Below are 21,229 nucleotides of genomic sequence, written 5' to 3' on the forward strand. Positions count from 1 at the left end.
ATTTTTTCTTTTGAGACAGAGTCTTGCTCTGTCACCCAGGCTGGAGTGCAGTGGCATGATCTCGGCTCACTACAACCTCCACCTCCCAGGTTCAAGTGATTCTCCTGCTTCGGCCTCCCAAGTAGCGGGGATTATAGGCATGCACCACCAGGCCCAGCTAATTTTCATTATTTTCAGTAGAAATGGGGTTTTGCCACATTGGCCAGGCGGGTCACAAACTCCTGATCTCAGGTGATCCGCCAGCCTCGGCCTCCCAAAGTGCTGGGATTACAGGCGTGAGCCACCATGCCTGGCCAATGTTTAAATACAATAACAAGGAGTAAACTGCTATTGCAGTGGCAGACACGTGATAGATGTTAAATAGACTTCTCTTTCTATGATTTTTCTCTAGGGCCTTCCGTGGGCCAGTATTTCAGTGTAGATATTAATTAAAGCAGATCTGATTACTTAATCTAAATGTAAAATGGCAGCTGATAATGTTGGTCTGGTGTATTTTGGGTATATATTAGCATCTTAATCAGGAACTTCAATGCAGTGGAAGGTAGGGATGAGATATTTATGAGAAGTGAGGCTTTTCTATTCTCAGGAGAAAAACCGTAAAAGACTTTGAAATGGGCAAAAACACTCTCAAGCGCGGTCTAGAGGAGTCTTTGAAATGATCTGATCTATAGCATTGAAACGTCCTTTGATGTGATAAAAATAAATAAAAAGAAAAAAATTATCTGATCTATGCCTTTCATTGTCTTTGAACTGTGTAACTGTAAATTGAGAAAACTTTTGGCAGTGTAAGCAATTCTTGTACATAGAGACACAAATGAGTTTTGTCAAGTGAGATACAATTTATTTTTACCCTGTGGAGGAGATATTCCAAATATTATGTTTTATGCCCTGTGGATACTGACCAGTTGTACATCTATTAGCAAAGTCATTTCAGCATTCCTAATTGAATACATACGTATGTCTTCAGATTCTCTTTTGAGACCAGTTTCACACCTTTCTGTTCCCTTTTTTTGTTGTTTTTGGGGTTTTCTTTTTGAGATGGAGTCTCATTCTGTCGCCCAGGCTGGAGTACAGTAGCACAATCTTGGCTCACTGTAACCTCCGCCTCCTGGGTTCAAGAGATTCTCCTGCCTCAGCCTTCCAAGTAGCGGGGATTAAAGGTGCCCTACACCACGCCCAAGTAATTTTTGAATTTTTAGTAGAAACCAGGTTTCACCATGTTGGCCAGGCTGGTATCAAACTGACCTCAGGTGATCCACTCATCTCACTCTCCCAAAGTGCTGGGATTACAGGCATGAGCCACCACGCCCGGCCCCCTTAGTTCCCGTATTTTTATGAGTTATGATTTTATCTTTTTGAAATTTATCTTTAACACTGCACTATTCTGATTACTTAGACAGCTACTTTCCTTAAGCTACGTTTAAGGGCAGCCCTGAGTGCAAAGGGACAAGGACAGGAGCGGGCTTGATTCAGTTCCTGCTGTTCCCAGTTTGGCCCACAGGGGGTGCTCATGGTATGTGTTTTAAACAGCCATTGGCTGGGCACGGTGGCTCAGGCCTGTAACCCCAGCCCTTAGGGAGGCCGAGGAAGGCGAGTCACTCAAGTTCAGGAGTTCAAGACCAGTCTGAGCAACGTGGCCAAACCCCATCTCTACAAAAAAAAAAATACAAAAATTGGCTAGACGTGGTGGCAGGCACCTGTGGTCTCATCTACTTGGGAGGCTAACGTGGGAGAATCACTCGATCCCAGGAGGCAGAGGTTATGGTGAGCCGAGATCAGGCCATTGCACTCCATCCTGGGCAATAGAGCAAGACCTTGTCTCAAAAGAAAAAGAAAATTAAATCCAGCCATTTCTGCAGCCTCGCAACTTTTTGTTTGTTTGTTTGTTTGTTTGTTTGTTTTTGAGATGGAGCCTTACTCTGTTGCCCAGGCTGCAGTTCAGTGTCACAATCTCCGCTCACTGCAACCCCTCTGCCTCCCAGGTTCAAGCGATCCTCCTGTCTCAGCGCCCCTAGTCGCTGGGATTACAGGCATGTGCCACCATGCCTGGCTAATTTTTGTATTTTTAGTAGAGATAGGGTTTTGCCATGTTAGCCAGGCTGGTCTTGAACTCCTGACCTCAGGTGATCCACCCGCCTCAGCCTCCCAAAATGCTGGGATTCCAGGGGTGAGTCACTGTGCCTGGTCAACTTTTTTTTTTTTTTTTTTTTTTTTTTGAGACGGAGTTTCGCTCGTTACCCAGGCTGGAGTGCAATGGCGCGATCTCGGCTCACCGCAACCTCCGCCTCCTGGGCTCAGGCAATTCTCCTGCCTCAGCCTCCTAAGTAGCTGGGATTACAGGCATGTGCCACCACGCCCAGCTAGTTTTTGTATTTTTAGTAGAGACGGGGTTTCATCATGTTGACCAGGATGGTCTCGATCTCTCGACCTCGTGATCCACCTGCCTCGGCCTCCCAAAGTGCTGGGATTACAGGCTTGAGCCACCGCGCCCGGCCAACTTTTTTTGTTTTTAATAGCCATTCTATGGAATGTTGCTTCAGCACCGATGAATTTTACAGACATCCCAACTCATACCTGGAAGGATTAGGACCTGCCCAGAAAGAAATTAGACATAAGGAGGCCCATCTCTAGTAAAAATACAAAAATTAGGCCAGGGACAATGGCTCACCCCTGTAATCCCAGAACTGTGGGAGGCTGACGGTCAGGGAGATCCAGACCATCCTGGCCAACATAGTGAAACCCCGCCTCTACTAAAAATAGAAAAATTAGCAGGCCGTGGTGGTGTGTGCCTGTAATCCCAGCTACTTGGGAAGCTGAGACAGGAGAATCACTTGAACCCAGGAGGCAGAAATTGCAGTGAGCTGAAATCACGTCACTGCACTCCAGCCTGAGTGACAGAGCAAGACTCTGTCTCAAAAAAAAAAAAAAAAAAAAAAAATTAAGGTCGGGCGCAGTGGCTCACGCCTGTAATCCCAGCACTTTGGGAGGCCGAGGCAGGTGGATAACGAGGTCAAGAGATCGAGACCATCCTGGTCAACATGGTGAAACCCCGTCTCTACTAAAAATACAAAAAATTAGCTGGGCATGGTGGCACGTGCCTGTAATCCCAGCTACTCAGGAGGCTGAGGCAGGAGAATTGCCTGAACCCAGGAGGCGGAGGTTGCGGTGAGCCGAGATCGCGCCATTGCACTCCAGCCTGGGTAGTAAGAGCAAAACTACGTCTCAAAAAAAAAAAAAAAAAAAAAAAAATTAGCCAGGCTTGGTGGCACGTGCCTTTAATCCCAGCTACTTGGGAGGCCAAGGCACAAGAATCCCTTAAATTCAGGAGGCGGAGGTTGCAGTGAGCCAAGATTGCACCACTGCACTCCAGCCTAGGTAACAGAGCAAGACTCCGAAGACTCCGTCTCAGAAAAAAAAAAAAAAAAAAAAAGAGAGAGAGAGAGAGAGAGAAAGTAGAGTCTCCCTCTGTCTTCATAAAACCCCAATAGTCTAGCATGATTGTCAAGGCTTCTCAGGACCCCAGCAACCTGAAAAACTTCATCTTGCCCTTCACGCAGGTTCCGGGATCACCCGTGTTTTTCCAACTTTCCTCAGGGAGATTTTCAAAAATGTCTATTTCCAGGCCCCACTGTAGAGATGCTGACTCAACTGGAGTGAAACAGGGCCGAGAGAATCTGTATTCTTACAGAGTTCCCTGGGAGCTTCTAGACAACCAAGTTTGAGAACTAGGAATCCACGTGGAGGTGCCTTCATCGTTCTGTGTCTTTTCCCGTGAGGATCCTTCTGCCTGAAAAGGGCTTCTTCGCCGCCTTCTTTGTCTTTTTAATCTCGAGTATTCCTGTACTTCCTTCAAATATCATGTCCTCCAGGAAGCTGCCTTTGATACCCCTTTTCCAGTGTAAACTGTCTTTATCTCCTCACTCATCTGCAAACACGTTGAAGAGACGGTCCTTTGTCTTTGCATCCGCAGTGCCCAGAACGATACCTAGCACATCGTGAGTGCTTGAAAAGCTTGGTGGATGAAAGGAGCCTCCTGCTGGACTAGCGGAAACTCATTCCCTCTAGGGAGTTTTTACTTTGTTACAATTTCTCTTTCCTTTTCCTACTGTCCTCTGTCAGGGGTCAGTCACCCTCTGTCTGACCTTTTTTTTTTTTTTTTTTTTTTTTTTTTTGAGACGGAGTTTCGCTCTTGTTACCCAGGCTGGAGTGCAATGGCCCGATCTCGGCTCACCGCAACCTCCGCCTCCTGGGCTCAGGCAATTCTCCTGCCTCAGCCTCCTGAGTAGCTGGGATTACAGGCACGCGCCACCATGCCCAGCTGATTTTTTTCATCATTAGTAGAGACGGGGTTTACACATGTTGACCAGGATGGTCTCGATCTCTTGACCTCGTGATCCACCCGCCTCGGCCTCCCAAAGTGCTGGGGTTACAGGCTTGAGCCACCGCGCCCGGCCCTGTCTGACCTTTTATGAGCTGGGGTGGTCCTCTAAATCGTCTTCCCTTCCTCTCGCCCCTTGCCCGTCTCCAATCTTCCCATTCATCCTCATAATCCCAGCTTAGTTTCTGTCCCATCTGAAACGCTCCTTAACCACCTCACCCGGAAATGAACCTGTCAGCACTGAACTTACAAATCATTTAATAAGGGTCACACAGTTGTTTCTACACAGTATGTGTTGGAGACATACAGCTCATCCCCAAATATGGATCACGGTCACCCTACCCTAACCTCCTCCCAATTAATTATACTCTGGGACTTCAACATTTATGGCTTCCCACTTACTTGATTACCTCAAGTGATTTTTTTTCTTTTTTTTTTTTTGAGACAGAGTTTCACTCTTGTTGCCCAGGCTGGAGTGCAATGGCACGACCTCGGCTCACCGCAACCTCTGCCTCCCACGTTCAAGTGATTCTCCTGCCTCAGCCTCCCAAGTAGCTGGATTACAGACATGCACCACCGTGCCCGGATAATTTTGTATTTTCAGTTGGGACAGGTTTTACCATGTTGGCCAGACTGGTTTTGAACACCTGATTTCAGGTGATCCACCCACCTCGGCCTCCCAAAGTGCTGGGATTACAGGTATGGGCCACCACGCCTGGCCATCAAGTGACTTTTATAGCCATGCCATATCTCCCATCAATTATAGTTATTATGGGATAAAGCTTATCATAACCTGTAATTTCTCCACCTCCCAAGATACAAACTAACATTCTAGTCTCATTGCAACCATCTACTCTCCAGCCTCTCTCATTCATTCCCACCAAATCTGAGCTTCATCTGTCTTATGACCTCCAGTTCTTCAACACCTTCCTATTTTCCTAGTTCATCTGTCACATTCCATTTTTCGTACAGAGCCTAGATGCTGTGGTTAGCTATTTCTTTTTTTTTTTTTTTTTTAGACAGAGTCTCACTCTGTCGCCCAGGCTGGAGTGCAATGGCTCAATCTCGGCTCACTGGAACTTCTACCTCCTGGGTTCAAGCGATTCTCCTGCCTCAGCTTCCTGAGTAGTTGGGATTACAGGCACGTGCCACCATGCCTGACTAATTTTTTGTAGTTTTAGTAGAGACAGGGTTTCACCATGTTGGTCAGGCTGGTCTTGAACTCCCAACCTCATGATCCGCCCACCTTGGACTCCCAAAGTGCTGGGATTACAGGTGTGAGCCACCGTGCCCGGCCTGTGGTTAGCTATTTCAACAAACTGGCAAACCAACCTCTCAACTTCCTTATTGCCCTCCTCCCGCTGTTCCTTCTCTGCTAGTCCTTTGACCTAAGCTGTTTTTTTTGCCTTCAGAGGCAGCCAGGAGTTATTGACCAAAGTCAAAAAGTCATGCTGATTGGGACTACTATAAATTCTAATCTACTATTTAATCTCAGCTCTTTCTTGCTATTTGGAATCATTGCTATTTTCTATAGGACTGTTTCAAACCTCCATTTTTTCCGAGATCCTCTATCTCACCCTCATCCTTTTTATTTTCAAAAGATTGACCATACTCAGAAAAGCAAGTTCATCCAACCTGACTTTCCTAAATGTTTAGCCACTCAAAATCTCTGTACCTTTTATCTCCCTCCCTGTCTTCCTTTACAGCTGCCAAAGCCAACCTGTCTGCCTCTCTCCCTCTTGACCTACTAACTTTCTCTGAGACTTAAATTCTTTTAGTATTGCCTATTTATTTATTCAGAGACAGGGTTTCGCTCTGTTGTCCAGGCTGGCGTGCAGTGGTGCAATCTCAGCTCACTGCAACCTCCACCTCCCAGATTCAAGCAATTCTCTTGCCTCAGCCTCCCTAGTAACTGGGATTACAGGCGACCACCACCACATCTGGTTAATTTTTGTATTTTTAGTAGAGACAGGGTTACACCATGTTGGCCAGGCTGGTCTCAAACTCTAGCCTCAAGTGATCCACCGGCCTCAGCCTCCCAAAGTGCTGGGATTACAGGAGTGAGCCACTGTGCCCAGCCAGTATTGCCTCTTTAAATAAATAATTACGTTTTTAATTTTTCTCTATCAGCTCATTCCCCTTTTCTTTTCTTTTTTTTTTTTTTTTTTTTTTTTTGAGGTGGAGTTTCGCTCTTGTTACCCAGGCTGGAGTGCAATGGCGCAATCTCGGCTCACCGCAACCTCCGCCTCCTGGGTTCAGGCAATTCTCCTGCCTCAGCCTCCTGAGTAGCTGGGATTACAGGCACGCGCCACCATGCCCAGCTACTTTTTTGTATTTTTAGTAGAGACGGGGTTTCACCATGTTGACCAGGATGGTCTCGATCTCTAGACCTCGTGATCCACCCGCCTCGGCCTCCCAAAGTGCTGGGATTACAGGCTTGAGCCACCGCGCCCGGCCTCATTCCCCTTTTCTAAAAACATGCTTGAGTCTTGCCTATTCCCTGAAAGAAAATCTGCTGCTACTGCTCTGCCCTGTCCTTGCTTTACTGTTATTGCTACCACCTCCTTGCTCTGTAACGCCTTGCAATTGACCTCTGTGGCCTACATCTTTAACTTCTGTATCATATTTAACATTGACCACCTGCCCTCCCTTCCTTCATTTGCTTTCCACGGCTCTTGTCTCTTCTGATTCTCTTCCCACCACTCTGATCATTTGCCTGTCTTTTGCCAACTTTCCCCCCCACATTTCTGCTTTGTTTTGTTTTTTCAAGAAGTTTCACTCTTGTTGCTGGACTGCAGTGGTGCCATCTTGGCTCACTGCAACCTCTGCCTCCCGGGTTCAAGCGATTTTTCAGTCTCAGCCTCCCGAGTAGCTGGGATTATAGGCGCAGGTCACCACGTCCAGGTAATTTTCGGTATTTTTAGTTGAGATGGGGTTTCACCATGTTGGACAGACTGGTCTTGAACTCCTGACCCTGTGATCCACCTATCTTGGCCTCCCAAAGTTCTGGGATTACAGGTGTGAGCCACCGCACCTGGTTTTTTTGTTTGTTTGTTTTTGTTTTTTGTTTTAAGGAACAGGAGCTCACTCTGTCATCTGGGCTGGAGTGCAATGGCAATGATCATGGCTCACTGTAACCTCAAACTCCTGGCTTCAGGCAATCCTCTCACCTTGACCTTCTAAGGTGTTGGGATCACAGGTACAAGCCACTGCCCCTGACTGGAATCTCTTTTTTTCCTGAATTCTCCTTTGTGATCCCATCAACATCCACAACTTTACTTACATTTACATGAAAAAGTCCAAAATTTGTACATCTTTAACCCCTACTTTTCTCCCAAACTCCCACACCTACATTTCCGAGATCTCTAAAATTTCAGATATGGAAATCTTAGAGGTCACTTACCTCAGTCTTCATTGCCTGGATGTCTCCACCAAATGGTTCACTGGCTTTTAATAAAGTCCATGTTTTCAGGCTGGGCATGGTGGCTCACACCTGTAATCCCAGCATTTTGGGAGGCTGAGGCGGGCGAATGACCTGAAGTCAGGAGTTCGAAACCAGCCTGGCCAACATGGTGAAACCCTGTCTCTACTATAAATTTCAGAAATTAGCCATGCATGGAGGCACACTCCTGTAGTTCCAGCTACTGGGGAGGCTGAGGCAGAAGAGTCACTTAAACCTGGGAGGCGGAGGCTGCAGTGAGATCATACCACTGTACTCTAGTCTGAGCAACAAGAGCAAAACTCCATCTCAAAAAAAAAAAAAAAAGGCTAGCGCAGTGGTTCACACCTGTAATCCCAGCACCTTGGGAAGCCAAGGCAAGCAGATCAGAAGGTCAGGTTATCAAGACCATCCTGGCCAACATGGTGAAACCCCTCTTTACTAAAAATACAAAAAAATTACCTGGGCATGGTAGTGGGCATCTGTAATCCCAGCTACTAGGGAGGCTGAGGCAGGAGAATCGCTCGAACCCAGGAGGGAGAGGTTGCAGTAAGCTGAGATCATGCCACTGCACTCCAGCCTGGTGACAGAGTGAGACTCCATCTCAAAAAAAGCCAAACTAAACAAACAAAAAACCTAAAATTTCAGATATGGAGATCTTAGAGGTCATGTATCCTAAGGCTTCATTGCCTCCTTGCCTGGATATCTCCACCAAATGGTTCACTGGCTTTTAACAAAGTCCATGTTTTCAGGCCAGGCATAGTGACTCAAGCCTGTAATCCCAGCACTTTGGGAGGCCGAGGCGGGTGGATCAGGAGGTCAAGAGATCGAGACCATCCTGGTCAACATGGTGAAACCCCGTCTCTACTAAAAATACAAAAAATTAGCTGGGCATGGTGGCACGTGCCTGTAATCCCAGCTACTCAGGAGGCTGAGGCAGGAGAATTGCTTGAACCCAGGAGGCGGAGGTTGCGGTGAGCCGAGATCACGCCATTGCACTCCAACCTGGGTAACAAGAGCAAAACTCCATCTCAAAAAAAAAAAAAAAAAACATATATATATATATATATATATATATATATACATACACACACAAATTAGCCGGGCGTGGTGGTGCACACCTGCAGTCAGAAGGCTGAGGCAGAATTGCTGGAAGCAGAGGCAGAGGCTGTGCGGAGCAGAGGTCTGCCACTGCACTCCAGCCTGGGTGGCAGAGCGAGACTCGGTCTCAAAAAAAAAGTCCAAGTTTTCAAAACTGAATGCTTCATTTTCTCTCTGCTTTCAGTTCCATTCCCAAATTGACTCCTCTTCTTGAATTTATTGTTTCTGCAAATAATCGCTTAGAAGCACACAGTCTTCTCACTCCCTATATTCAAAAAGCTGCTCATCTAGTGGATTCCATTGTCACAGACTCTCTTGATTAGATTCACTATTTCCTATTCTTAAATACCACGTTTCTAGGTTAAATCCTAATTATCTCCCGCCTAAGAGTTTGCAGAGTAGTATTCTGCTTGGAATTCTGTGTCATTTTATTCATTACCACCAAATTAATCTTCAGAAAGAGTAATTGTTACCTCCCACTCCCTGGTTTAAAACCTTAAATGTCTTTCATTGATTATTGAACTAGTCACAAGTTCCTTACCTTGGCACTCAAAGCCCTTCAGATTCTGACCTTATTTCTATTTATCTCAGTTTCATGGTGTGCCCTGCCCTGATCTGGAATATCCATCCTTCCTTCCTTCTTTCTTTCTTCCATCTTTACCTGACAAACTCCCAAGGTTTTTTTTATTTTATTTTATTTTTTTTTGTTTTTTGTTTTTTTTGTTTTTTTTGAGACAGAACCTTGCTCCGTTGCTAGGCTGGAGTGTAATGGCACAATCTTGGCTCACTGCAACCTCCACCTCCTGGGTTCAAGCGATTCTTCCACTTCAGCCTCTCTCGAGTAGCTGGGATTACAGGTGCTCACCCGGCTAATTTTTATATTTTTTTAAATAAATGGGGTTTTGGCCGGGCGCGGTGGCTCACGCCTGTAATCCCAGCACTTTGGGAGGCCAAGGCGGGTGGATCACGAGGTCAAGAGATGGAGACCATCCTGGTCAACATGGTGAAACCCCGTCTCTACTAAAAATACAAAAAATTGGCCGGGCGCGGTGGCTCAAGCCTATAATCCCAGCACTTTGGGAGGCTGAGGCGGGTAGATCACGAGGTCAAGAGATCGAGACCATCCTGGTCAACATGGTGAAACCCCGTCTCTACTAAAAATACAAAAAATTAGCTGGGCATGGTGGTGCGTGCCTGTAATCCCAGCTACTCAGGAGGCTGAGGCAGGAGAATTGCCTAAACCCAGGAGGCGGAGGTTGCGGTGAGCCGAGATCGCGCCATTGCACTCCGGCCTGGGTAACAAGAGCGAAACTCCGTCTCAAAAAAAAAAAAAAAAAAGATGGGGTTTCACCATGTTGGCCAGGATGGTCTTGATCTCTTGACCTCGTGATCCCCACGCCTCGGCCTCCCAAAGTGCTGGGATTACAGGCCTGAGCCACTGGGCCGGCCCTAAATTCTTTACTTGTTTTTCAATTGGATTTCTTAGGTTTGACTAAATTTGTTTGTTTTACTTTTTTTTTTTGAGACGGAGTTTCGCTCTTGTTACCCAGGCTGGAGTGCAATGGCGCGATCTCGGCTCACCGCAACCTCCACCTCCTGGGTTCTGGCAATTCTCCTGCCTCAGCCTCCTGAGGCACGTGCCACCATGCCCAGCTAATTTTTTTGTATTTTTAGTAGAGACGGGGTTTCACCATGTTGACCAGGATGGTCTTGATCTCTTGACCTCGTGATCCACCTGTTTCGGCCTCCCAAAGTGCTGGGATTACAGGCTTGAGCCACTGCGACCGGCCCTTGTTTTACGTTTTTTCCCCTTCTGATTAAACATCTCAGGATTGTTTGTTTTTAAAGAGACAGGGCCTCAGGGTCGGGTGTGGTGCCTCACTCCTGTAATCCCAGCACTTTGGGAGGCTGAGGAGGGTGGATCGCTTGAGTCCAGGAGTTCGAGAGCAACCTGGCCAAAACAGTGAGACCTCTTTTATAAAGTAAAATAAAATTTAATGTGACATTTGCAGTATCATTACTATTAGACTAATGTTTGTTTTTAATATAAATATTATATTAATACAATTAATTAATACTAAAATTAATTAATTAATAATAAATATTAATATAAATATATTATATAAAATATATCTAGGAAAATGTGTCTATTTAATAATCTTGGGGATTTAGGGTGCACGTGGCACCCTGTGAAAGCCTTTCCTCTCCATACCCCACTAGCCTGTAAGCATTGTAAGGGCAGAGACTGCCTTACTATATATGTACTCCCCAACTAACATAGTACCATCCACATACAGACAGACGCCCAAGAAATGTTAAACCGTGATTCTGGATAGGTTAACTAGTGTTTACCGTATTTACTAAATGTTTACCATGTACCTATACTGTACGCCCTGTTTCAAAGCACTTAGTCCCCATGGGAGGCCCTGAACAAATATGAAGACTATACGTAAGGGTTAATTACGGAACATAAGCCATTCGTGCTTTGCAAGACAACTTGGGTTGAGACTCAGTCTCTCTATTCCACAGGCTAGGTGACACATCGTAATACCGTTAGTACCATTTTATTTTATTTTTTTATTTTATTTTATTTTTTTAAGACGGGGTTTCACCATGTTGGTCAGGCTGGTCTTGAACTCCCGACCTCAGGTGATCTGCCCGCCTTGGCCTCCAAAGTGCTTGGATTACAGGCGTGAGCCACCACGCCCGGCCCCATTTTATTTTATTCTTATTTTTTGAGACAGGGTCTCGTTCTGTTGCCCAGGATGGAGTGCAGTGGTGCGATCTCGGCTCACTGCAACCTCTGCCTCCCGGGTTCAAGCGATTCTCCTGCCTCAGCCTCCGGAGTAGCTGGGATAACAGGCGCAGGCCACCACGCTCGGTTGATTTTTCTATTTTCGGTAGAGATGGGGTTTCGTCATGTTGGCCAGGATGGTCTCGAACTCGTGACCTGAGGTGATCCGCCCGCCTCGGCCTCCCTAAGTGCTAGGATTACAGACGTGAGCCACCGCTCCTGGCCTGTTAGTACCATTTTAAAATCCAATCTGACTTCCAAATAATTTTCTGGAGATCGATCATTTTCTGCGCAAAGCTTAATCCTCTCCACCTGAGAATAAAATCGGCTCTCCAGTTGGACGCCCTGCGAAGCCTCCTGCGAGCCAGACGGCGAAGTGAGGAAAGCCGAAGCCCACCAAAGCTGCAAATACCACAGCCAACAGCCCCGCCCCCAGCATCCCCCACAGGTTTCCAATTGGTCCTTGTGGCTCACTCCCTTCCCAGGTTGGTGTTCCAGCTTGCCGGTCGCCGCCATAGAGCCCACCTTTAGACAGCGACTATTGGTAGAGCGTTACGTCATTGTCCCATCCACCTCACTCTCATTGGTTCTCATAGGAAGGGGCGGTCGCAACGTCACGGGCAAGGGCCGCCATTTTGACTGAGCAACCCTAGTGACAGGAGCCGAAGCAGCAGCGCCGGTTGTCCCCGTTTCCCCTCCCCCTTCCCTTCTCCGGTTGCCTTCCCGGGCCCCCTACACTCCACAGTCCCGGTCCCGCCATGTCCCAGAAACAAGAAGAAGAGAACCCTGCGGAGGAGACCGGCGAGGAGAAGCAGGTGAAATGGAGGGGGTGCGGGCGGGCGAGCTGGGGAGACCGTGACGGGGCGGGAGGTGGTCTCCCATTAGTGCGGATTGGTCGCCATGGTCTCAGGCTCCGCAGGGGTTGGTCACTTCTTGCGTCACGCAGGGTGAGGTTCATCACGACCTGCTGCTTCGGCGCTGGTTAGTTGGGTCGTTTGTCACTCAGTACTGTACTCTTCCTCATTGGCCAATAGTCCTACTGCTCAAACCTTGGACGCTGTGCTGTCATTGGCCGAGCATGGACGCGGGGCGGGTGTTTGGAAAGACGGTGAATGGAAAGGGGGCTGGCTGGTGGTCCTGAATGTGATGTGTGTTACTGGTTAGTAGAGGTAAATGGCCCAGGAGCTGGGCTGGGGCCCGCATCCTCAATCCGCAAAGATTCGGGTAGAGGTAAAGACGTTTAAAAATGACCAATATTGGGGGAGGGGAGAAGTGTAATTATTACAGTAGCTAGTTTAAGGCGGCAACTTTCTCAAGAGACCTGTTTTAGTAGCTTGGGATGGTCTATTGCTCACCTTCAATGAGGACCGAAGAAGATTGAAGAGGACTAGAGTTTCAAACAGAATCATGGAGGTTAAACTTGGAAAAGACGCCGACAGAGTCGTGAGAAAGACACCACTCTTCCCCTAGACTTCCAAGGCAGAGATTTAGTCCACCCGCGATTCTGTGATGAAAATACGCCGAATAAACCCCTTACCGGGGTTTGTATTTGACATCTAAATTTAGTACTTAGGTTCAGGCACTCATGAAATACACTTGGTGTTATATCTATGCGTGATTTTCAAGAGAAAGGAATATAATTCCACTAAAAAGAGCCATACATTGACTTCGGATCTTTTCAAAGTCACTAAAGGGCAGTAGGGACCGCAAGAAACAAGAAGAGATTGACTGCAGTAGTGAGAGCTTCTGCCCCACCAGAGTTGGTATTGATTTTTTTGGTGAAAGCTGGTGGGTAAATACTAGTGAGCCTATTGTATCTTTATTTTCCTGAGGTTAAAAAACAGTATAATCTTCCTCTTTATCAGTTTCCTATCATAATATTTGTGGAAATGTTGAAGCAAGGTTGTGCTTTTACCCTCAGGTGGAGATCTTTGGAGAAGGCTACATGGCTAGCCTCCTCCACAGGGAGACCTAACAGGTGGCTTAGACCCTGAATGAGGAAGGAATTGCTTTGTTGGGTAGCAATTTTTTAAAAGAAAAAAGAAAAATGAGGGAACATTTAGCAAACTGGTTTTTTGTTGTCAAGACGGGATTTCAACATATTGCCCAGGCTGGTCTTGAACTCCTGGGCTTAAGTGATGCAACCCCCTTGGCCTTCCAAAGTGCTGGGATTACAGGCATGAGCCACCACACCCGGCCCCAAACTATTTTTTTTAATTTCCCATGTGACATGTAGGATAGCCTAAGGAACCCTCCTACTCATCTTGTATTGCCAAAAACCCTGCCTGCTAGCTCTTTTTTCTCTTTGCCTGTCTTAGTATTTGTGCTGAGTGATGGCCCACTCTGTGATTAAAGTATCGTGTTTACTGTTACCTTTAGCCCAGTACGCACAGGTCCCTGGGTGGTTCCTTGGGTGTAGTGTGAGAAGCAGCTTGTCCTTCTCACAATAGTTATGTTGAGCTTTGGGGATTTTTTTTTTTTTTTTTTTTGAGACGGAGTTTCGCTCCTGTTACCCAGGCTGGAGTGCAATGGCGCGATCTCGGCTCACCGCAACCTCCGCCTCCTGGGCTCAGGCAATTCTCCTGCCTCAGCCTCCTGAGTAGCTGGGATTACAGGCACGCGCCAGCACGCCCAGCTAGTTTTTTGTATTTTTAGTAGAGATGGGGTCTCACCATGTTGACCAGGACGGTCTCGATCTCTCGACCTCGTGATCCACCCGCCTCGGCCTCCCAAAGTGCTGGGATGACAGGCTTGAGCCACCGCGCCCGGCCTGAGCTTTGGGGATTCTTAACAAAGGTCTAGCTTTTAACTGCAGAGGAGGATAGCATATTTACAAGTGGGTGGATTTCCAGGAGAAGTTGATAGTGTAATTGTTATCAGATGTGAGAAGCAGTTGTTTCTCAGTCTTGAATTTTATTTGGCTCATTTGTTTTCTCCAGGACACGCAGGAGAAAGAAGGCATTCTCCCTGAGAGAGCTGAGGAGGCAAAGCTAAAGGCCAAATACCCAAGCCTAGGACAAAAGCCTGGAGGCTCCGATTTCCTCATGAAGAGACTCCAGAAAGGGGTATGGGGCATAATCTCTTACCCTCTTTCTTTAGAGGGTTCTTGGAATGAAGTCTAAAGAGGGTTCTACTGGATCCTTTTCTGGAGGTTTTGTTGTTGAACAGAAGTAGAGAGGAATTCGAAACTTGAAAAGACCAAGTCAAATCAATGTAAATCCCTGATAGGGTATCAATTCCCTCCTGATTTTCCATGTTAAAAATTAAAGCTTAAATTGGAGCATTTAGGTACGTGGCGGAATGAGGGAAAGTTGTTAAAAACTGCAATGCAGACTGACCCAGGCATTTGCCTGTTGGAATGGTGGAGGTTTTAGGAGGCACTTTTTTTTTTTTTTTTTTTTGAGGTGAAGTTTCACTCTTGTTACCCAGGCTGGAGTGCAATGGCGCGATCTCGGCTCACCGCAACCTCTGCCTCCTGGGTTCAAGCAATTCTCCTGCCTCAGCCTCCTGAGTAGCTGGGATTACAGGCACGCACCACCATGCCCAGCTAATTTTTTGTATTTTTAGTAGAGACGGGGTTTCACCGTGTTGACCAGGATGGTCTCGATCTCTTGACCTCGTGATCCACCTGCCTCGGCCTCCCAAAGTGCTGGGATTACAGGCTTGAGCCACCGCGCCCGGCCTTAGGAGGTACTTTTTAAGGATTAAAGATAAATTTTGGGATGCATCATTTGAGAAGAAGATCAAACCATCTCTCTTACAGAAATAAATCCTCAACTTGAAATGAATCAGTTTCTTCCTACCCTCGAAGTAAGCATCAGCCACTTATTATACTGCTGCAACAAATTTATTTTTCCTGTTCAGAGCGGTCCTCCTCACCAAGAGTCATGTAGCTCCTGATCAGATTTTTAGTTCCCAAAGGTACCTAAAGCTGACTGAAAGATTGTATTATCTTTAAAAAAAAAAAAAAAAAATTTCCCTTACTCTCCAATGACTGAAGGATTATAAATCATCAAATTGGAGTGTTCTCCTCTGTGTGGATGAAATGGAGGGCGAAACATCCCTGTGGAGGATCCCAGTTACTGAGTCTTAGTCACAGATGATAATGTGATGCTGATTTGCATTTACCTTGCTGGAGGCAAGGCAGGCGTAGGCAGGCTGTCACAGTCATGGAACATGTGTGGGAGCTGTGAGAGTCAGAAGGAAAGTACATTATCCTCACCAACAGGCCCAGTTTCTATTCCTGGTCTGAGAGAAGAATAATTTTGAGGTTGTTGGCTTGTGGTTGATCTGGTTGCTAGGATGGCCCCATATTGATCCTTCTCTATATCTTACTCATTTATATTTCCCCAGTACCAAGCTATTGCCTTGTACCCAGTAAGGTCCTCAGTAACCCTTTATGACTAAAGTTAGTGATTTTGGTTGAACCGTCCTATACTGAGTGGGGTCCAAAGGATGGTAGGGGCTACCCTTGACTCCAAAACTATATATTCTAGCTGGGAAACTGCTTACATGCCTGAAACAGTCAGGACACATTTGGGGAAGAGACATAAGTGCATGTAATCAATGTTAAGCTGTATATGCATGATGTTAAGCAAGACTTCTTGAAAGACCTGTATGTGCATGAGGGTTTGTAATGGATGTGAGATGTGAGTCTCTGTTTTTGAGGAAGGCTGGAGTGCCTCACTCACCTAAACCTCCCTCTTCTCTCTTAGCAAAAGTACTTTGACTCAGGAGACTACAACATGGCCAAAGCCAAGATGAAGAATAAGCAACTACCAAGTGCAGGACCAGACAAGAACCTGGTGACGGGCGACCACATCCCCACCCCACAGGATCTGCCCCAGAGAAAGTCCTCGCTCGTCACCAGCAAGCTTGCGGGGTAACCTGAGCCCCCCCTCTCTTCCCCTTCCTCAGCCACTGGACTTTGATATATTATAGGCAGGGATGAAATGGTCACCTAGTCAGATCTCAGCTTGCTAGCCAGAAATGACCGATTCTGCTGGGGGCTGCTGAGAAGGTAATGTAGGTTGAAGAGGGGCTCTGACTTCATTACTTTGGTTAAATTGAGACTTCCACACCCACCCTGTAGTCCAGGTAGGGCCCAGATATAGGAAAGACTAGGATTGGAAATGCTGCAGATGCTTTTTTGGGTGAGAAACTGGCGAGATGTGATTTCTCTTTTTTGGAGAGAATGTCCCAAAATTGATTAGGCTGAGCCTTGGGAATAATTTGGCAGGTTTAACATCCCAAGGCTAACCTAACATAGTTGGGAAAGGTAGATTGAGTGAGACGTGTTTTCTGTGCTTTTAAGTGTTCTGTCCCTTGGGCTGCTATTGCTTCGTGTTTCCATTATGGCAGGTTTAGAAAATCCTGAAAAAGAAAAATTGATTTGCTTGCCAAAAACTACAGTGCCCCCTTAGGCTTCTTTACTTAGTATCTCTTACAGTTTGCTCTGGCTCTCAAATAATGTAAAGATTGATGACTATTATTCACAGAAAATGGGCACCTTCTCTCTCTTTTCCAGCATGTTGGTTTTGAAAGTATCACGGGATAGTGGGAAGAGCACTGGTTTAGGAGTCAAGATATCTGGGTTCTGGTTCTACTCGGTCTCGGCAGAGCTGATGTATAACCTTGGTTAAGCCATTTAGCCTCTGGATTTCTATTTCTTCATCTGTAAAATAGAGTTAAATGTATGTAAGATTGATTCTGATTCTGAAGTCATAAATGCCAGCTGAAAAACTCTGTACTATTCATTGTAAAACTAAAAGTAAGGAAGGCTCGTGGGTGGTGAGCCTCTGCTCTGTGATACTGGGAAAGTACGATAGAGGGGAACCATTTGAAGACTACATGAGGAGAGAGTTGAGGTTTGGGGATTTTAATTCAGTCAAGAGAACCTTATAGATATCGTAGTCTGGAGGGTCAAAAAAAAAATTAAGAAGCTAGCCATGGAAGCTTCTTGCATCTGACCCAGCCCACTTTCCCAGCCTACATCTGGGTCTTAGCTGCTAAAAAGCTTCTCTGGCAGCAGAGCTGCAGGCCTGAGGAAACATGCACAGTCATGCACATATGTTGACCCATGTTTCAGATCCAATCTGAAGCCAAGTGTATTGTTAGGGAACGAGGAAGAAGGATAAACTGAGCTAGCCCCTGGGGCTCAGTGCTACTGCAGGGCTGGAGGAGCAGGTTCTTAGAAGATGATTCACCTTGGAGGAAGCTGGGGAAAGTCGTTAGGGTGAGAGAGCAGGAAGACTGAGAAATCTCTGCATTCCCAGAACTCAGCAACCCAGCTCTTGTGTGATGAGGAAAGGTAACCATGCAATTCATGAACGGGTAGAGGAAAGGGGTTGTAGGTGACCTGCATCTTCTATCTAGTTATCACCAGCTTGGCTAGAATCTTATTGAATACAACTTGCTAGTTGTGACAGAGAAGGCCAGGGTGAGAACTAATGTTCAAGAGAGCAAGATTCTGTAATCCTCTTGCCCTCTCACATCACACATTCTGATGTGCCAAACATTCGGCCCAATGAGAATGACTGATAGACTTGCTGATGTGCATGTGGGGGAGAGGAGGTGTGTGTATACTTTTCTCCTGACTGGCCATTCAGTACTCAGGCTGTCATTCAGATGGGATAGGAAAAGGTTGGTGAGAAAGGAATGGAGAGAGCAGGATCCCTGGACTCCCTGGTTCCCAAACTCCTTGACTGTCACTTGTAATTGTATATAATTTTTGTGTTTCTTGCTCCATTTCCTCATGCTGTCATCCTTAATCTAAAGTCCATGTGGGAAGGGGAAAATGCTGAACGTCATTGTATAATTTCTTCAACTGTCCCGGCCATGTTGTACATAGATATGTCATGTTATTATATATATAAATATATATATAATTTTGTACGTTTTCTTCATCTCCGATCTTCTCGAATTCTGTACTTTCTTCTTTTCTGTCTGAGCTGCCCTCTCTATCATTCAGCTTGAGTCCTCAAGACTACTGGTCGCAGTGAGTCTGATTTTTAGGAAGGAACAGAAGGAGCAGGGAAATCAGAAAAAAAAATGTTGGTTTCAGTCTGTCTCTACCTGGTCACCTTCAAGCCTAAGAAAACAGACAAGCTACATTCTGTGTCTACCACCAGTTTCCACAGCATGAAGTACATAGCTTCCTTAGCAAGGAAGGGCCATTCCAAAATCCAAATGCAAATTGCTTCGATTAAACCTAGCCTATTAAATCCACTCAAAACAGCATGTATGTGGTCTGGTTCTGGCCTCCACATAGTCACCACCTCATCACTTTGCTACCTCAGTCTTTGCAAGTAGCCATGCCTCTGAAACTGAGCCTGCTCTGAGCAAGGCAGCTTAGCCCCTGGAAACCTCCAGTTATTTTGATCTTATCTAAAGAATTGTTTTTTCTGTATTTGTTTTCCATGGGAATCCCAGAAAGGCAGAGAACATTGTTTTGTGGATAGGAAAAGACTGAAAATTCCCTTTTTTGATTTTTTTAGCAACTCTGTTATGGATAGGATGGAGACATATGCCAGGTAGCCTAAGGATTGTTAAATATGGACAAATCACGGGGTAAAGACTGGGATGGAGTTCAGGGTTTTTTTCCCCTATTACTTGACAGTGTTTTTTTTTTTCTTCTGTGTTCGTCCGCAGTGGCCAAGTTGAATGATGCTGCCCGGGGCTCCGCCAGATCCTGAGATGCTGCCCACCCCCCACCCCGGGTCCTGTGCTGGCTCCTGCCCCTTCCTGCTTTTGCAGCCAGGGAACAGGAGGTGGCTCGGGTGCGGGCTGGATAGGCAGAAGCCCCTGCCCGTTGGTGTCCCAGCACATGGAGCCCCTTGGGCCGAGCACCAAGACCTTGAACCTTTTTTATTTTACCTTTTTTCCAAATAACAGTTGGGAGAAATCTCAGTGAAATCCTGGGGGCGGGGGTGGGGTTGGGATGGTGGGGTGGGAGATACGGAAGAGTATGAATTAGGGCTTGGAGCTGGTAAAAACATTCCTGACTATCCTCCTTCACTACGTGGCTGGTGTGGGGTAGGTGTGAGGGGAAGGAAGTAGAGTAACTGAAGATAAGGGGTTCTAGTCGAGCTCTGTAGATAAATGCCTTGTTTCAGTGTGGCTGGAGACCTGGTGTCAGATAAAAGAAACTCCATCCACACAGACAGATGCAAACAGCTCCTCTGGTTCTGCAGAGCTAGTTGAGAACTCAACATTAATCATTTTTAAAAAGTACTGTCCTTGAAATCGAGTTCCTGTGGGCAGTGAGTGTGGGAGAAAGGAGCTGTGAGCATGGGGAATCCCACAGAGCCCAAAGGACTTTTTCAGTATTTGAAATAAAACAAACAACAAAAACCCATGAAAAAACCCAACCCGGAAATACTCCGAAGCAGTTGGTGTGTTTTATTGGGGTTTCAGAGGGGGAAGAAAACAATGCTGAAGACATTGTTCAGGGGAGGAGCTGATGTGGGGCCCAGAGTTTCTAAGGGACATGGGCGCCTTTAATGTGAGATGTGGCTGAGCTCCCCAATTCCATCACTGAGGGATAGGGAGCAGGAATGTTGGCGTCAACCTACCTTGTCCATCCCTTTGTTTCTGTAGCTAACGCAGATGATGCATCAACCTCAGTTTGTGGCTCACAAGAGGGTTTTAAGGTACTTGATCTAAATGGTTTCTTGACCCCTAAGCCTAGTGCAGACTTAGCAAAAAAAAAAAAAAAAAAAAAAAAAGGAGGCCCGTTCTCCCTTTTCCGTTTGTCTTCCGTTCCTTTGCAGGTTCCCATGTTTGTGAGGGACAAATGTGACGAGCCAAAAGAAATGAATGTATGATTTCTTTGTAGTAAGCCAGAAGAAACTTAAGTCTTTCTGCTAGTGGCCAGCAGGAGGCAGAGTGACCTCTTTCCTCATGAAGTCCCAAACTACATTGCTGGAAACCTACTGAAAGGAGTTAAAAGCCGCCTGTGAATGTAATGTAAAAAAGAAAGGGTACCAAAGGAGAAACAAACTGTGGCCAGGCATGGTGGCTTACACTGGTCATTCCAGTGCTTTGGGAGACCTAGGTTGGTGGATCGCTTGAGGTCAGGAGTTTGAGACCAGCTTGGCCAACATGGCGAAACCCTGTCTCTACTAAAAATACAAAAATTAACTGGACATTGTGGCACACACTGTAATCCCAGCTACTTGGGAGGCTGAGGCAAGAGAATTGCTTGAACCCAGGAGGTGAAGGTTGCAGTGAGCTGAGATCATGCCACTGCACTCCAGCCTGGACAACCGGAGCAAGACTCCATCTGAACAGAAAAAATAGGCTGAATGGGGTGGCTCACACCTATAATCTCAACACTTTGGGAGGCTAAGGCGAGTGGATCACCTGAGGTCAGGAGTTCAAAACCAGCCTGGCCAGCATGGTGAAACCCGTCTCTACTAAAAATACAAAAAAATTAGCCAGAGATGGTGGCACGTGCCTCTAATCCTAGCTACTCGGGAGGCTGAAGCAGAAAAATTGCTTGAACCCAGGAGGCGGA

At 46.3% G+C, this 21,229-nt stretch overlaps 1 protein-coding gene across 1 annotated transcript; it reads left to right on the forward strand.

Moving 5' to 3' along the window:
- Positions 1-12,325: 12,325 nt before the first annotated feature.
- On the forward strand, positions 12,326-20,091 carry ENSA (endosulfine alpha). Its single transcript, XM_003941962.4, has 4 exons — positions 12,326-12,527; positions 14,652-14,777; positions 16,428-16,594; positions 19,363-20,091. Exons 1-4 carry the CDS (start codon positions 12,471-12,473, stop codon positions 19,376-19,378), a joined length of 366 nt encoding a protein of 121 aa, XP_003942011.1. The 5' UTR covers positions 12,326-12,470; the 3' UTR covers positions 19,379-20,091.
- Positions 20,092-21,229: the final 1,138 nt, after the last annotated feature.

Source organism: Saimiri boliviensis, chromosome 19, assembly GCF_048565385.1.
Source record: "Saimiri boliviensis isolate mSaiBol1 chromosome 19, mSaiBol1.pri, whole genome shotgun sequence".
NCBI lineage: Eukaryota > Metazoa > Chordata > Mammalia > Primates > Cebidae > Saimiri > Saimiri boliviensis.

Excerpts from the sequence above, each read along its gene's own strand:
- ENSA (XM_003941962.4), top strand. The coding sequence starts at position 12,471 with ATGTCCCAGAAACAAGAAGAAGAGAACCCTGCGGAGGAGACCGGCGAG. Across the intron at positions 12,528-14,651 it reads AGACCGGCGAGGAGAAGCAG|GACACGCAGGAGAAAGAAGG; the intron begins GTGAAATGGAGG and ends TGTTTTCTCCAG. Across the intron at positions 14,778-16,427 it reads TGAAGAGACTCCAGAAAGGG|CAAAAGTACTTTGACTCAGG; the intron begins GTATGGGGCATA and ends CTTCTCTCTTAG.